The sequence below is a fragment of the Macadamia integrifolia genome, chromosome 13 (genome assembly GCF_013358625.1).
Source record: "Macadamia integrifolia cultivar HAES 741 chromosome 13, SCU_Mint_v3, whole genome shotgun sequence".
Taxonomy (NCBI): domain Eukaryota; kingdom Viridiplantae; phylum Streptophyta; class Magnoliopsida; order Proteales; family Proteaceae; genus Macadamia; species Macadamia integrifolia.
This window is the reverse complement of record NC_056569.1, coordinates 3083931-3102395: the sequence shown is the minus strand read 5'-3', so window position 1 is coordinate 3102395 and position 18465 is coordinate 3083931. Positions and strand designations below refer to the sequence as shown.

Sequence of the window (18465 nt, the reverse complement as noted above, 5' to 3'; positions counted from 1 at the left end):
GATGGAGTCAATCAGTGGGACTTTCCTTCTTTCCCTCTTTGCTCCATCAAAGTATATAGAAGCAACTACTTGCTGTGGTCTTGGTCATGTTTTCTTGCTATTGGTTCCGTGGCTATTCTGGCTACCTTACAGAGGAATTTGTCAAGCCTTCTGTTGCTGGTCCTGCTACAAAATAATGGGATACAAGCAAATTCATTGTTATGTTATATCTCATCAACTCCATGGATCCTACCATAGCCGAGGACTACCTTCTTCTAGATATTACTGCTAAGATCTAGAAGGCTGCCAAGGATACCTACTCTCAGGTCGGCAATGATGCTCAATGATATGAATTACGGAAGAAGATCCAGATACCAAACAAAAAGTGCTGTCCCTCTCCCAATACAATGAGTCGGTTCAAGTCGGGCGTATAGTCAGTCGGTTCGGTCGAGTGCCCAACGGGCTAGCTACTTGCACCATGAACGCCTGTTTATAAACGAGTCAGGATGAGCCCAAGACGTTTATTAATTGACCGATTCAAGTTGGGCTCAGTCGGGCTCGGTCAGGCTACAGGTGCGAGCTCCGAATTGACACCCCTAGTTCAACCCAAAAGGGTCGAACACATTTTGTCCAATTGAAAATTCGTCGAACTATTGGAATTTTGATCGATATTTTTAAAAGTCACATGGTATTTCGTATCAAAATCCTGGGATACCATCAAAATGTGGGAAATTTCGCAAGTATCGGTCGAAACCTTGAACCATGCCTGGCAGTAGGAGAAAGAAGGCTAGAGCACCACACAATAATGACTGAGACTAGACCCATGGGATATCCATTTGGACTGCCGACAAACTCCAGTTCTCTCACTTGGGAGGATATTGCAGCATTTTGCAAGGTTATGTCAAATTTGGGTAGCTCCACTTCTAGACCTACAATACCAGATTCTTCAACTTCGACCATATAAGCCTCTAAATCTGCTCCTTCCAGTTCCTCTTCTTGGGTCATTGACTCCTGCACCACTGACCATAATGATTGGTATAACTCAGTGTTATGCTCCTACTCTATCTATTCTGGTAAGGAAAAGGCTAGGGTCATTAATGATTCTCTTTCTTCTATTTCTAGTAAGGGCAGTGTCAGTGTTCTTCTATTTCCCTTGACTCCATCTTTCATGTTCCTTAGTTTAACACTAACTTCTTATCTATGAACCACCTAACCAAATCCTTGAATTGTTGAGTCACTTTTTTTCCATCTCATTGTGTTTTTCAGGATGTGGTGACAAGGAGGATTATTGGTAGTGGACGTGAAGAAAAGAGGCTCTGCCTTCTTGACCCAGGAACATCCCCTTTACCGATTGCTCAATACTATGCGTGTGGGCATGGTAACAACAGTACTGTTGACTCTATGATGTTGTGGCATCAACGTTTGAGCCACCTCTCTTTCGGTGTTACGAAAAATAATTGCCACACTTGTTGCTTCCATTCCTTTTTCCCATTTATTTCAGCATGAACCTTGTTTGTCTACTAAACATTGTCGTTCATCTTATCCTTATGATGGAATTAGATCCATAGTTCCCTTTCATGTTGATGTTTGGAGACCTTCTCCAACTACTCTTTATTTGGCTATCATTATTTTATATCATTTGTTGATGATTATTCCAGGACCACATGGACCTTTTCGATCAAACACAAAATTAAGGTCTATGATACTTTAAGAAACTGCTATCAAAGTTGGAACCAAGAAGCTTGAGGGGACAAAAATGTCCAAAGGGGAGTTCGAACCAAGAAGCTTAGTGGGCATATAGTTGATTTAGAAGGCAGCAATAAGAAGGGCATCTGACCAAAAGGTCTTAAGCACAATGTATGCCAAATAGCACACTCCTAGCAGCTTCCAATAAATGAAAATTTTCCTCTCAGCTACCCCATTCTATTGGGGGTGTGTCAACACAAGCAAGCTGATGGATAATGCCATCATTGGTAAAAAAGTGTTGGAGTCCACCAACATGTACTCCCCCCCCCCAGCCCCTTATCTATGACCTTTTTTGCTTTTTCTCTTCCCCCAAGGTGTTCAGGTGTGTTTTCTATGTTCACGTCAATAAATTTGCTTGAACTAAACTTGATCCTAAGGAACTCAAATGCCTTTTTCCTGGCTATTCTCCCTCTAGCAAAGGCTACAAGTGCTACCATCCTTCTTCCTGAAGGCGAATTTTCTAAAAATGTCACCTTCTTTGAATCTATGCCTTTGCCACTCATCTGCATCCTCTTCAGGGGGAGAACAGTGGGAGTGAAAGGCTACTGATGTCATCCCCTTTCTTCCCCTTGCCCATTTTTCCTTTTATCTTTGTCATTGGAAAACACGAAAGGTGGATGTTGTTGATACTGGTGAGCATTCGAGTGTTGGTTTTGGTAATGAGAAGGAGCTACTTGTGTGTAAAAGAAAGGGAAGGAATACCTGTTAAGAGTCCTCTTTGGATCCACATCCTGAGATCTACCTTCCTCAATTAGCTAATACTTCTTCTCTTCCTTTTGAGTTAGATCTTCCCACTGCTATTCGAAAAGGAAAGAGAGTTTGCACTAATCATATTGCCCAATTTATTTCCTATGATGCTCACTCTCCTACAGGTGTTGCTTTTTTTGTTGCTCTTTCCTCTATTTCCATTCCCAAAAAATGTCACTAAGGCTATATCTGACACAAAGTGGAAGCAAGCCGTATCTGAGTAAATGCTGGCACTTGAGAATAACTGTACTTGGAAATTGGTTGATCTTCAGGGGGAGAGTTCCAATTGGATGCAAATGGGCCTACATAATCAAGTATCAATCCGATGGTTTGTTAAGAGATACAAGGCCAAGTTGGTGGCCAAGGGTACAGTCAGGTATATGAGATTGACTAGGAGACATTTGCTCCTTTAAATTGACTAGGAGACATTTGCTCCTTTAAAGAATACTTTCCTCCATCGTGATTTAGAAGAGAAAGTATATGCAAACTCCACCAAGCTTCAAAGCTGAAGGGAAAATGTGCCTTCTTAAAAAGGCTTTATATGGCCTCAAATAGTCTCTAAAGGCTTGGATTGAGAGGTTTAGATAGGCCACTTTGTTTACCCGGCGAGGTAATAGTATGTTGGGGTTTCAATCCAAAGCCTGCATCGATTCGACCGACTAGGCCCAACCATGTAGTACACGGTCCGAGACACATTTAGCCCGACTGTTTATATGTATATTTAGATTTTTTTTTTTTATAGAATAGGATACATATTGATATTTTTATCAATTATTAAATCTAATTAAGTGTAATATATTTTCTAAATTGTTGATGATTTAATAAAATATATTAAAGTATCTTAAATCTAAGACAACTAAAGATAGTTTAAGGCTTTATTGGTACGTTACCCCGTTTAAGACCCAATTATATCCCGATTAGGAGAAGCCTGGTTAAAACCCAAAACTTGACCGAGCTCGACACGAGAGCCTAGTTAAAACAGAATTTTTCCGAATTAAATCAAAAATTCTGACCGAATCCGAATAAAATATAAAACCGGTAAAAAGCGTGCTTTTTTCTAATTTGATTTTAAAACGCGAATAATCCAGGCTGAATCGATTCGGTCACTTAAATAGTCTTAAAAAAAAAAAAAAAAAGTCATATAAGAAACCCACCACCAAAATAGGTTTTTTTTTTTCTCATCTTCTTCTCCATTCTCCCCCAAATTTCCGCCTCTTTCTTCCCTTCTTCTTTCTCCACCTAATTCTTCAGTAACAGTCGTACTAATCTCCTCTTTGTTTCGTTTCTTTCTCATAACTTCATCGGTTCATCCTAAAACAAGGGAAATATGAAGCTTTGATGGATAATTTGAGGTTTCGAGACAAATTCGTAAACTTCCGTTTCTTCAAAGGTTGCTCAACCGAAGCCATGAAAATGTGAGCTCGGTAGCTCATGCTCAATTACTCTTCTCTCTTGTCCCTTCTGTGATACTCTAGTCACTTAGTCTTGAGTCTCTTGACTCTTCTCTGCTGGTTGCAAGCACACCACAGACGAAGTTACGAACACAGTTACACAGGTAAGTGTTCTTTCTTAACCCTTATTTTTTTGAGTGTTTTGTTCAAGCTTTGAATCTGAAATTTTGAAGTTCTCTGTTTTCCGGTCACTTCGGTTTTTTGTTCTTTGTCACCGATCTAGGCCTTCTGGCATCGCGAAACCCTAACACTCAATTCAGGTATCGGTCGTTCTTCTCTTATGTTGTTGCTTTAATTGTGAAAAATTAGTGCGTCTCGGTGCAGTATGGGTCATGTGAACTCAAACACAAAGGATAGTGAAAAATTTTAGTGGTCAATTTATTTATTTGTTTTATTGTGGCTGTAATCTTGCTTTCACTGTTTTGGGGCCTAATCTATTTCATGAGTAGAAATTGGCTTACAATAACCATTGCTTCCATCGCTCAATAACAACTTTTTCCTACTTTTTTACTTTATTGTATAGTAATTTGCTCTTTCAAGGTGTACATATCAAGTTAATTACTTAATAAATAAAACAGATACAATAAATTATAAAAATAATATCTGAATTTTTTGCCCGACTTTTTTTTTTTTAATCGAATAATTCCTGAATCCGAATCTGGATCCGATTTTTATTTTGTCCGCTTTTTTTACCACTTTTTTTACCGAATCCTTAAATTAACCAATTGAATTATTCCGAATAATTCTCCACCCAAATAATTCCCAAATCCGAATTTGCTAACTATGCACGAGACTGATTCATTCCTTAAATAGGTAGGTCACGGTCCAAGGGTATAGGCCCGGGTAGGCCTAACCAAGACTGGCCCGACCTAATTGTTTGACACCCCTAATGGTACATATTATCACAGCCCTTATTGTATATGTGGATGACATATTTGTGACTGGAAATGACGAGGTTGAGATAATGAGATTGAAGACCTACTTGACCTACTAACAGCTTGAGATAAAAAATCTGGGTCCCTTAAAGTATTTCTTGGGGATTGAAGTTTCAAGATCTAAGAAGGGATAAACATCTGTCAAAGAAGTTTTGCTCTAGATTTAATGAAAGAAACAAGGATGTAGGGTTGCAAACCAGCAAACTCTCCTATCGATCAAAATCATAAGGTAGGAGAAATTGTGGACCTTCTCTTGTTGATGCAGTGAAATACAAGAGACTTGTGGGGAAGTTGATTTATCTCTCTTGACTTGCCCAGATATCTCCTATGCAGCTGGGGTGGTGAGTCCATTTATGCATTGCCCTCAAGAGTGGATACTTGGAAGTTGTATATCACATCCTCAGGTACTTAAATTCCTCCCCAGAGAAAGGACTATTGTATGCCAGGAGCAATCATTTAAGGATAGAAGGATACATCAATGTTGACTGGGCTGGTTCAATTTCTGACAGATGATTTATATGTAGGTATTGTACATTTGTGGGTGGTAACCTGGATACATGGAGTAAAAAACAGCCAATTGTAGCTCAATCAAGTGCAAATACAGAATTCAAAGCTATGGCTCATGGAGTATGTCAACTTAAGAAGGCTAATCCAAGATTCTGAGGACCCATGTGTCTCTACTGTGATAACAAGTCTACCATAAGTACAGCCAACAATCTTGTGTAACATGGTCGGGCAAAGCACATAGAGGTGGATAGAAACTTCATTAAAGAGAAGATTGACTCCGGCTACATATGCACTCTTTTGTGAGAACAAGTGCTCAGTAGGCAGATATCTTCTCAAAGGGGCTCATCCATCATCAGTTCAGTACCATTTTGTGCAAGCTGTGAATGTATGACATTTATTCTCCAGCTTGAGCAGAGAGTGTTAAGAGTTTATGTATCACGGGTACTTTGGGAACTAGTTTAGTTACACATTGGCTTATATTGTATTTTTCCTTTTTTACCTTTTACCTACCTAGGGAGGTGTATATAATTCCATTTATTATGCTAGTGAACGAATATAGGTGGGAAGAGCTCTCTCCCTCTTTCCCCAATACGATTACACTCATCCCTTCTTTTCTTTCTCGCATCTTCTTCTTCCTCCTCCTCTCTTCTTCTCTCTTCTTCTCTCTCTTACCTTGATCCTTGCTTATTTCTAACTTTTGTTGCTTCTGCAATGACTCCTAGGTGAGTATTGGCACCTCTTCCAGCATTTCCCAAGGGTATCTAAGAATTCCACAAGTTTCATGGATTGTCATAATTTTTTTTTCTTGCAATACAAGTGTCTTTCCTTTACAATGGAGAATCAATACAGAGATGATCCAGTTAGTTCTGGACTGAACGATAAAAATGATGGATCAGCCCACTGAGGAGAAAAGCCAGATAGATGCAGTGGGTAGCTAGACCACTATATACAATAGATTGAAGCAGTCCTGTTTGATACCAATCCATATTGGACAATCCAAACCATGCAATAGAGTTCCTTCTTAAACAACAACAAACAAACTAAGCCGTATCCCAACTTAATGGGTCAGCTACATGGATCCCACAAAACAAAGTAGGAAACACTATGGTCTAAACAGAGAAAAGGGGAATGAAGAGATGCATAACTAAGGGTGGGGGAATGAGCAGAGAAGTGAAGATAAAAATTGACGGAAAGAACAAATGAAAGAGGAAGGTAAGAGGAAAGAGGCACAACCCAGCAAGTCAGGAGACTATCCGCTAAATGGGATCGGTAAAATGGATCCTTGCTCTCCAATAGACTCTATGTCGTACTTGGTATAGGACCCAAACTATGCATGTCATTTCTCATAACTTCTCCTATGGTCATTTCAGGTCTACTCCTAGTTCTTTTAGCTCCATCAATCGGCATCATATAGGCAAATGTATATGCATTTGAGTCATAGTAGGCAAATCTCGGGCCCACCATTCCCTGCATGTCCATAGCTGCTAAGACCGTTAGAAGATGAACTAGTTTCCTCTAAGCTCTTGATTATGTGTGGGGCTACTTTACACACTTCCTTCACTAATCATAACTATCCAGAATTCCCTAAATTAGATCTAATCCTATAGGCTCTCAAATTCTAGAGTTCCAGATTCAATGTAACCAAGTGATTACTAGTTCCATTAATAATGGTCCCTGAACTTGAATATAAATGGTTATCATAGATAACAATTACTTTTGCCCCACTACAAATTCTAGAGTTCCAGATTCAATGTAACCAAGTGATTACTGGTTCCATTAATAATGGTCCCTGAACTTGAATATAAATGGTTATCATTGATAACAATTACTTTTGCCCCACTTTTTTTTCCCCCTTACCCTAGTCAATCAGCCCATTTCCCAAATAAACCATGTAATGCGGGGCGGGTGGGCCCCGAGAGGACCAACACGATTGGATGTGGGCCCACTTAAATACTTAGGAATCAAAGACTAGGAGCAGTGGCAATTTGGTAATTAAGTGACCTATCCAAGGGGAAAATACTCAAGAACCAAAAGGTAATGGCAAACTTGTAATTGAATAAAAATCACAATTGAGTGGCTGAGTTCTAATTTCCTTGGGGTTCATTTAGAAGAGAAGCAAAGTGCTAAGGGTACCTAAAGGGTAATCTGGGAAACAAAGATAAAATATGGATAATGGGGAGGTTAAACCTAAAGTGTAAGGGCATAATTGGCACTTCAGCAAAAGGGAGCAAATATCTAGAAGATAAGAAGTCTTCTTCTCCCTCACGCTGAAACCAGAAACCAGCAGAAGAGACTTTGATCCACGATGGATGAGGCTCAACCAATAAACATCCAATATCAGGTTAAGTTTAGGAGATGAGACCTGTCTCCAAGCCCTTCTAGATGCAAGCAATAATTAGGCAAGAAGACCTGATATTAAACTGTGGAAAATTCCTGCAACTGAACCTATTGATATTCTCAGATCTGATTTAGTTGCAGGTCTGAAACTTGATTGCACACTCGAGCTATGAGAGGGTTTTGGATCTTGGTCAGGGAGGTTGATTCTCCTAAGGTCGAGGATACCATCAAGACCAATCTCAGGTTCAAATGATTGGGAACTAACTTCAGCAAACCTTTCTTTTAATCTCATGTAATCACCCAGATGAGAGGAGGGGGAGAAGAAGAATCGCAGGGGGGGGTTCAGCACATCACCTTGCTGGACAGCTAAGATCGCAGGTACAGAGAACCAGAAAAGAAGAGAGAACAAGGAGGAAGAAAGACTAAGAAGAAATAAAGAGGGAAAGAAGAAATAAGAAGAGAGAGAAAAGAGAGCTCACAGGGAAGAGATGAAGAAGAAGAAGAAGAAGAAGAGGGGGGGGGGGAAGAGGACAGCCACGCAGGGTGGGAGTTTCACAATCCTTATTTCTTTATTAATCAACTAAATTATTGTAGCCCATGGCCTTACATAAGTAGGAAAAGAATTACTAAAAAGGAAAATGCTAAATATGAAATTGATCTAATATAGAAGAAGCTTCCTAATTTAAAATATAACACAATAAACTAAAATTGAGAATTTCTACTGACCTAATAGCTAGCCCAAAATAACATAAAATAAAAGAGAACAAATATCTTCAAAATAAAATAAAATCCTAGAATATTCTATTAACCCTGAACCCAAATCAGTAACTTGGGACCCAAATTGGATCTGAGTCTTGGTCCGAGTTCTGGAGCACGTTTGGGTCGATCCATCGGAGCGTTGCTGCGTCAACTCCCCTATTTTTTAAAAAAACTTGTCCACGAGTTTTATAAAATGAGAGAATCAACACCACTCGATCAGCATCCTCGATCAATGGCTCTAAAGGGGTAAAGATCCAGCACACCTTGCGATCAACGGTCACGATCTTCTGATCGTTGTCAACAAATGATATGACTTTGATCGGAATCGGATGGTGGGGCTTCACAAATGAGATCGGTCCATCGATCAGTTCTTCAAAAACATCCTTCATCAGATCATCCCGTTCATCTTCAACATCGACAACAAAACTTGATGTAATGGTCTCTAGATGGGGGCACGGTTCTCGAGGTGTCATCACGATGTCATGAGTAACATGACCATGCTGTCCACCGGGTTTCTGAATACGTGACTCTAGGGTATCAAGCCTTGCGTTAATATCCTGGAAGGTAACAGCTTGTGCTTCCTGTACAGCATGGTTAGCTTTGAGAGTTTTTAAGATTTCTTCACTCCATTGAAGCAGCCAAGTCCACTGTTCAGATGAGGGGGTGGTGTAAGCAACCATCAGGATAAACGAGTTGACAGGAAATTTGCTCTGATACCAGATAATGCGGGGCCGGTGGACCCCAAGAGGACCAACACGATTGGATGTGGGTCCACGTAAATACTTAGGAATCAAAGACTATGAGCAGTGGCAATTTGGTAATTAAGTAACCTATCCAAAGGGGAAATACTCAATAACCAAGAGGTAATGGCAAACTTGTAATTGAATAAAAATCACAATTGAGTGGCTGAGTTGTAATTTCCTTAGGGTTCATTTAGAAGAGAAGCAAAGTGCTAAGGGTACCTAATGTAGGGTAAAGGGTAATCTGGAAAACAAAGATAAAATATGGATAATGGGGACATTAAACCTAAAGTGTAAGGGCATAACTGGCACCTCAACAAAATGGAGCAAATATCTAGAAGATAAGAAGTCTTCTTCTCCCTTATACTGAAACCAGAAACCAGCGGAAGAGACTTTGAGCCACGATGGATGAGGCTCAACCAATAAGCATCCAATCAGGTTAAGTCTAGGAGATGAGACCTGTGTCTCCAAGCCCTTCTAGATGCAAGCAATAATTAGGCAAGACGATATGATATTAAACTGTGGAAAATTCCTGCAACTGAACCTATTGATATTCTCAGATCTGATTTGGTTGCAGGTCTGAACCTTGATTGCACACTCGAGCTATGAGAGGGTTTTGGATCTTCGTCAGGGAGGTTGATTCTCCTAAGGTCGATACCATCAAGAACAAGGAGGAAGAAAGACTAAGAAGAAATAAAGTGGGAAAGAAGAAAGCAGAAGAGAGAGAAAAGAGAGCTCACAGGGAAGAGAAGAAGAAGAAGAAGTGGGGGAAGAGGACAGCCACGCAGGGGGGAGTTTCACAATACTTATTTCTTTATTAATCAACTAAAAATATTGTGGCCATGGCCTTGCATAAGTAGGAAAAAAATTACTAAAAAAGAAAATGTTAAATATGAAATTGATCAAACATGGAAAAAGCTTCCTAATTTAAAATATAATAGAAACACAATAAACTAAAATTGAGAATTTCTACTTACCTAATAGCTACACCAAAATAACCTAAAATAAAAGAGAACAAATATCCTCAAAATAAAATAAAATCCTAGAATATTCTATTAACCCTGAACCCAAATCAATAACTTGGGACCCAAATTGGATCTGGGTCTTGGTCCGGGTTCTGAAGCGGGTTTGGGTCGATCCATCGGAGCGTTGCTGCATCACCATGACTCAAATGAATTTGGTTTACCCAAGTACTAGATCTTATCTAAGTCAAAAACTACAGTTATCCCCACAAGAAGTCTATTTGAATTCATTGAAAGCACCCAAGACACCTCATAGCCAGACTCATGGTCAAATCCAGATATTCCAAAGATGCTCCTCGTAAAGAATTGATTCAAAATCCAAATTGCTCCAATTTTTTTTTTTTGGGGGGGGGGGGGGGTGGGGTGTGAATAAAATAAGTCATTACCAAAGGAGAAGAAAATACATACAAAAGCCCCTAAGGAGGGGGAGAAGAAGAGACAAAGGATCCACCCTCAAGGAAGGGAGGGGGTCCGAAGCACCAATGAGGGAAGACCCCAAGACACAGCAATGTGACTGTTCCTTGGGCAGGCAATATAAGTACTAGTGACCCAAGAGACCTTGGCTTTTACAGCAAAAGAAATGGAACCCCAAATCTGGCAAATTGGGCAAGAGTTGGATGTCCATTTCCTACGGTTGCACTCCATCGAGATCTGGTTGATGGCAACATAGGATGCAAGCTTGCTCACAGTGTCGCAAATGGAAGGGGAGTATTCTTCTATTTCTAGGCCAGCATTTTCAAGCACCCCTTTCCAGATAAAGGATAAAAGGCACGTAAAGAAGAGATTATCAATGTATTCTGGCTAAGTCCTGCAAAGGCAACACAAGTGGGAGACAAGAATCCTCTGAGTGATAAGGAAGGATTGCGTAGGAAGGCAGCTAGAGAAGGCTCGTAGGGGCTGAAACTATGACAAGGGATATGATGCTTGAACCAAACAATCTTGTGCCAAAGAGAAGTACCCCAAGACCCGATGAAATCCCAAGCAGTAAAACTATGATGGGGGATATGATTGCTCCAATGTTGATCGAACTGGATCTCCATCCAACAGAAGATCTACTAAAGGTTATTGTACTTTTACTACATGCAATCAACTAACATGGAAAGTAAAAATAGAAAATTACGGCAGCGAGGTCCCCCTGCTAAAGCTGAGCATAGAGAAATGGTTCATTGCTCATACAAGTCATGAGTTAATGTCCCCTAAAGGCACACAGAAGACAAGGTTATCACAGATAATCTCACAAAAATTTATGTCATAATCAACCTGCTAAAAATATTCCTCTTCAATTAAGGGAGGAACAACCATAATAATGAAGAGAAATATCACTTCAATCAGAGAGAGACCCATTAAGTAGACTAAACCTTTCTTCACAAGAAGTCAAGATTTAAACCAAAAAACATATAAAAGAGAAATGTTTGTTCTTATATTTTTGGAAAGCAAAAGGGAGAATAAGACTGCTACAAAAGAGTAATCTTTTAATCACTAAAAACTTACAGCACCATCTAACACTCACAATGGTGTGACTAATAATCTTTTTTTTCTTTTTTGGGTGCTACTATTGTTGCACCAATACAAACCCCCCTCCTTCAGTCCCAAACCCGACTCCTATGTGAAGCCAGGATTTGATCCCATGACCTGGTAACAACATGTCTAGGTCCTTAACCAGCTGTGCAATCTGGCACCTGGCTTCTTCAAATAAGCACCAAAAAGATGAACTCAGCATATTAAGTCTAATGAATGATTACCATAGATAAGGTTACCTGTATCCAATATGTAGAGATCATTATAATATACTTCGTATGAACTCTGCCACGATTTGCCACAGCCTCCAAATATGAAGAGTCGTTTCCCAACAAGTGCCGCGCTATGTCCTTCCCGTGGCGGTGGTGCTTCTCCATTTAATCTTGGGCACATCCATGTATTGGTAGCTACAAACATGCTTCAACTCATTAACATTCTCAATTGTAGTTATACAATATGCCATGAAGAAATTATATATAAGAAGTAACAATAAAAAAACACAATTTGGCTCTATATGGCAATGTTTCTGTGCAAAATTACTATTTCTGAGTCAGAAACAGTTTTATTTTGTGTTTCTGTGTTTTTGGATTGATTCTGCACCTTAAATGTTGAATGGTAAAACCTAAAAAAAAATGTTTGTCACCGGGAAAAAAAAAAAAAACATGTATCGAACGCACTTAACAGAATCATTTCTTTGGTTATTAAAAAATTACCTAAAATGTCATCCACAGCATTTTTTTAATGGCTTATCTGTTTGAAAACAATACTTTTGCCACCAATAGCAAGATCAACTCCTTCACAAGACCATAAAGTATAACAGCCATTAGAAATTGTTTGGAAGATCGTCTACAACCATCTTAGTTTGTCCATCAGTTAAAGAAACCAAAAGTCTCCCTAAGTTTATAGCATCCTTAGCGTTTCCATGGCTGATGCTTATATGCAAGAATGAAATGTGCTACATGGTAAAGTCACAGTTTCATCATCAATGGCCACTGGAATCTTAAGCAGATTGGTTTGATCATTCCAGCTCAAGCTATATCCATGTACAGTACATGATTCTCAAGGGTAAACACAGAAAGCTTTTCTGAGCTAAAAGGCTTTCCTTTTGGGGAAGAATTTTGGCCTGTATTTGAAGTCCCAAACCCTTGTTAGTTTCAATTTCAATTGGTTCAAGTACTGATGAATTGGTTATTGACACAACACAAGGACCACTTCAATATTCAACAGGCAAGAACAAACCTATAAAAGCTTCTTGTCATAGTGTTTAATCCAAACAGAGCAGACTGTGGAAACATGCATTTATTATCAGGTTACATTCACAAGAACATAAACCATTTTTCCACTTAAATCTGAGGCTTCACAGAACTTGGAGTCTATTTACTATGGAATTACAAATAAGCCATGAACAGAAATCATAAATTTCAGTTGGGCAATCTCACATCCCACCAGAAGCTATTCCCCGATAAGTTGAGCATTTCGAGTGATTTTAAATCACCCATTGCATCTAGAATCTGTCCTTCAAAGTTGCTGGACTAATCCATGGTTGTGAAGGTGGTTAAGACTCTTTACATTTTAAAGTGTATTCAGTTTGGGAATAATCCACACCAACCAATTTCATTGCAATTACAAATGGCAAGGGAACTGCAGTTGTAAATCTCAATAGAATGATTGAAAAAAGAGAGAGAAAGGAAATGTACATTTAGGAAGGGAAAATCAACTTGGGGGAGTTGTGTAATGAGACCACCAAAATTTGTTAGATTTTAAGACAAGAAACAGGAATTCGGAGAGATTCTCCTACAAGTACAGGAGGGTATCATTCACTTGGTTGTCCCCAATATCTAATACCTTCAATTCCCCAATATCATCTGTCGCATGCGCAAGTGCTTCGAGTCACAAACTTATGGAGCTCCTTCGATCGCTTAGGTCATAGAGGTCACAAGTTCTGATGGGTCGCAAACGAGAGAGCATCCTTCAATCGCTCAGGTCGCAAGTTCTAGGATTGTGCGATTGAAGAAGAGGGTTTACTGCAGACGATAGAGCATCTTTCAATCACTCATGTCACAAGTTTTCAGAGGTCATAGGTCACAGAGGTCGCAAGTTCTAGGGTTGTGTGATAGAAGAAGAGATTCATCGTTTTAGGATGAGTCTTTATGTTTTAAGTGGCAAATTCCACTTATCCCCTTGCAACTTAAAACCAATGTTTGTTTCTTCACCTTTTCAAAGAATCGATTCTCAATTGTAAAAACACAACTTTTTTGTTTCAGAAATGGGGCACAAAATTGATTCTAGTGCCCAGTTCATTAAAAAAAAAAAAGAAAAACGAACCAGTGTTTCCATACAGTTTTGGGACCATCTCTGTTCCAAAAAATCATAAAAACACTAGAATCAATTTTTTCGAACGTTACCATATAGAGCCAAATTCGCCCATCCATAGTTATCAAAGCACTAGGTGATCCAAGGCATTCAAGGGCCACCTAAGCACTTAGACAATAAGGCACCCTAGGTGCTTTAGTATTTGTTAATGTATTCTCATAAGATTTGTCATAATCTGAATATTAAAATCTCCAAAAAGACTTTGGAAGCCTTACTTGCACATTAATTTTTTACTCACGTTCCGTTTGGTTAGAATAAAATAGAATACTAATATATTAGAACAATCGTCACTCCGATCTTTCTAACATATTGATGAAACGGATGTCTTGAAGGGTAATGCAATCTTTTGGGCCATTACATAGTAGAGTGCTAGTTAAGGATGAGGACATCTTGAAGAGATGGGATGAGTACTTCTGCAACTTACTAAACGGAAACAGAATGACCCAAAAGATTGCATTACCCATCAAGACATCCCGTTTCATCGATATGTTAGAAAGATTGGAGTGACCGAGGTCAAGGAAGCCTTAAGGAAGATGAAGTAGGTAAGAAACTAGGCCCAGATGAAGTCCCAATTGAAATGTGGAAAAGTTTGGGACTATGTAGGGTGTCTTGGCTTACTAGGCTATTTAACAAAAATATAAGCACCAAAAAGATGTCAAATGAATGGAGGAGAAGCTTCGTAGTTCCAATCTACAAAAATAAAGGTGATTTACATAGCTACAATAGAAGCATATAACTCATTAGTCATACTATAAAATTACGGGAGAAGGTTATCGAAGCCCACCTGAGAAGAGAAACTAATATCTCGAGAAACTAATACAGTTTATGCCAAGTAGATCCACGACAGAGGCTATTTATCTACTAAGGAGACTCATTGAGAGCCTGCAAGCCTAGAAGAAGGACCTCCAAATGGTCTTTATCGACCTAGAAAAAGCCTATGACAGAGCCCCTAGAAAGTTAATCTGTCATGTATTGGAGAAGGGAGGGATGTCGAGTAGATCTGTGGATATAAGACATGTATGAGGGCGTGAGGACCGTGGGAGGTCAAGGTGAGTTCCCAATTACAATTGGTTTACACCAAGGTTCTACCCTTATCTATAGAAGATCCAAGGTGATATTCCGTGGTGTATGATTTTTGCCGATGATATTGTTCTAGTGGATGAGATAGTAATAGGGATTAATGACAAGTTGGAATTATGGAGATCTACCTTGGAGTCAAGAGGTCTTAAGATAGTTGATCGAAGATGGAGTATATGTTGTGTAACTTTAGTCGCACAAAGACGGATAGAGAAGTGGTGAAACTTGAGGAGAGAGAGATACCACAAAGTGACTATTTTCAGATTGTCAATCATAAACAAGGTATAGAAGATGATGTTTCTTATAGTACTAAAGTAGGATAGATGAAGTGGCGAGGGGCCTCTGGAGTATTGTGTAATCGACGTATTCTTATAAAGCTTCAAGGAAAATTCTACAAGACTGTTGTAAGAACATCTATGATGTATGGGGCAGAATGTTGGACAGTCAAGAAGCGTAACATAGATCAGTCGAGCATAGTAGAGATGAGATTGCTGAGATGGGTGTGCGGCAAAACTAGGAGAGATAAGAGCAAGGAATGATTAGATTAGAGCTGATTTGGGAGTAGGCCAGATTCAAGACAAGCTCCGAGAATGTCATTTAAGGTGGTATGGCCATGTTCAACGGAGACCTAGGGATGCTCTTGTAAGAAGTCACCAGATCCACATGAAAGGAGCTATGAAAGAGGTAGGGCAAGCCTAAAATGACCATAGATGATACTGTAAGAAAAGACATGTAGAGGCTAGGTCTTGACTCTTGTATGGCCTCAAACAAAGTTGTTTGGAGGTCAAAGATCCATGTTACCAACCGATTTAGGTGGGATGTTCTATGGTGTTGCTTTTTTTTCCTTTATTTTTTTTATCTCTTCATTTTTAACTTATTTCTTTCTCTTTGTTTCCTTTTATTGCCCCTCTCGTAGATCCATGTAGCTTACCCCATTTAGTTGGGAAAAGGCTAAGTTGTTGTTGTTGTTGTTGTTGTTGAGGGCATTCTTGATGGATTAAGGGCATTCTCGGTGGATTCTACCACAAATACTAATTCAAGAAGGGGGTGGTTGAGGGAATTGATATATAAAATAAGATAAACATCTTATTAAAGAAGGGGGAGCTAAGGGCATTCTTGATGTTGATGGATTCTAAAAGTGGGGACAAACCACTCCTCCTGGAAATGTGCTCTATGAACAACGTTGAAATAATCACGACTATGCAGCTGCCTGTTCTCAGTGAGGCTGCAACAGCATGGAAGGGAATGGCAATGGCACTGGAACTCAAACAGGTATGCTCCCTCCTCCTTCTTCTTCTTCTTCTTTTTCTTTTCTTTTATGGTAGAGATGATGCCGTGGCGGTGGCCGCTGTAACTTCTCTTTGTCAGCAGCAATTGTTGTGGCTGCCACTGCTACTGCTTCTTCAATAGTGTTATTCTTCCTCCCCCCCCCCCCCCCCAATCCATCCATCCATCCATCCATCCATCTTCATCTTACTCTACTTATTACGCTGCTGCTATGGCACTGGTGGTGGCAGCAGCAGTGTTTCCTTCTTATTGGGGGTGGGGGGAGTTGAGTTGCCAGGGGTGAGCATGTGCTGCCGACACCAAAGCACCTTAGACAATAAGGCAACAGCTTGCTTTGGCCCAGATTTTCAGCCCAGACGTCTAAGCAGTGCCTAGACGACGCTTTGACAACTATGCACCCATCGGAAGGAATATTAAGAAAATGAACAAATGAATTGCAAGTTGCATCAATTTAACTCACAACTGAACATGTCATCCAGTCAATCTATTAATATCTTCTTTTTTTTATCAATTTTAAATGCCAGTTTATGCAAAGATGAGCATAGAAACCAACCAAAACAAATATTAACGTCAACTGCAACTAATGTGGTATAAGAACTTGCATTTGAGAAAGAGCTTACAAGTATCTAGGACGAACAAATCCTTGAGCGGATTCTTCCCATCTGTACCCCCAAATACAAACAGGTTGTTCCCAACGGTGGTACAACTGTGACTGTCCCTTGGTGATGGGGGGATTCCTCTCATCGTAGGCTTAATCCATATTTGCTTAACTGCGTGTTGTACAAATGCATAAGTAAGAATGAGAAGAACAACAAGAACACATAACCAAAAGATGAAAAAAGAACCAACACCAAAAACAGAAGTATTCTTCAAGGCATCCTTCCGGACAACAAAAACAGGAGGGAAAAGGAACAACCCTTTTCAGCAGCAAATTTGAGAGTAACTTAACAGAAACTCAGCAAGACAAAACAGACATTAAAAGACTAAAAATGAACCAAAAGATACCTGAAGAGAATCGTCCTTAACCGATCGAGTACTGATTCTAAACGAATTGAAAAAGAAAAATGAAGGCCAAATCCAGAAAACAAAATCCAGCTTCCACAGAAATAACCACAACCAACAAGTCGGCAAAAATCGCAACTACCTAGCCCTCTCCAGAGCCAAAATCGTCACTGACAGTCAACTTAAAAATGAAAATGTATAAGAAAAAGAAGAGAAAAGCTACCGCTATTCGTCTCAAACCTACACCATTTGAAAATTAAAATGCAGAGATCACAGGGAAATATCGACGATAACATCAATAAACTTGAAATTTCAAACACTGACCCGTATCGAAAATGTGAACCTCGTTGGTCTGACATGTATCCGGACGATAACCACCGATAACATAGAGCAGTTTCCCTCTATGAATAGCATTGCAAGAATGTCCCCATCTTCTTCCGGGCCCGACGAACTCAACCGGGAGACCCACAGATCTACTTTGTTCCGGAGTTGTTTCTGTCAATCTCTGGCTCACTTCCAACTTCTCCCACCTCATTCTGATGTTAACAGTACATAAAAACTCAATTAGGAATACAAGTACGAGCTCTTATCCACTCGAAGATGAAACGGCTTTCAGCTATAGCAGTCCATGCAAGAACCTTCCATTACAAGTGTAAAATCCCGCCATTACAAATGGGTAAGCGAGAGAAGGAGAGACAGTTAACATCTGTGCTTAGCCGAGTTAAAAATGGTTAAAGGCTGAAATTTCCTAATGGGATTCTCGCTGTGGTTCTTAAATGCTTGGACATTTAATGGGATCTGTTAAAGATTTTTGTAATTATCACTCATAAGGGAGCACTTTAACAGTACATTGTCTCTAATTAGATTATTCAACATATGATGTTAACAATCACATTGCCACGAAAAAAAAAAAATATTAACCATCCCATTTCCATCTGCTGCACTTCAGCCACTTGGGTCCATCATATTGGAATCAATAAATGTA

General features: G+C 39.5%; 1 protein-coding gene across 4 annotated transcripts in view; it reads right to left on the bottom strand.

The window, feature by feature from the left end:
• The window catches only part of LOC122058580 (rab9 effector protein with kelch motifs-like), a 40812-nt gene extending 22550 nt beyond the window's left edge, over positions 1 to 18262 (bottom strand). For 2 of the 4 annotated variants that reach the window (XM_042621201.1, XM_042621203.1), the window contains exons 1-3: positions 17805 to 18262; positions 17099 to 17248; positions 11981 to 12148 (exon numbers count right to left, since the gene is read on the bottom strand). In XM_042621201.1, coding sequence (XP_042477135.1) covers positions 11981 to 12148; positions 17099 to 17248; positions 17805 to 18015 — 529 coding nt within the window. In that variant the 5' untranslated portion in view covers positions 18016 to 18262. Of the gene's footprint in view, positions 1 to 11980; positions 12149 to 17098; positions 17249 to 17483; positions 17703 to 17804 lie in introns of those variants that run through there. The other 2 variants (XM_042621202.1, XM_042621204.1) reach the window with 2 other exon arrangements.
• Between the last annotated feature and the right edge of the window lie 203 nt (positions 18263 to 18465).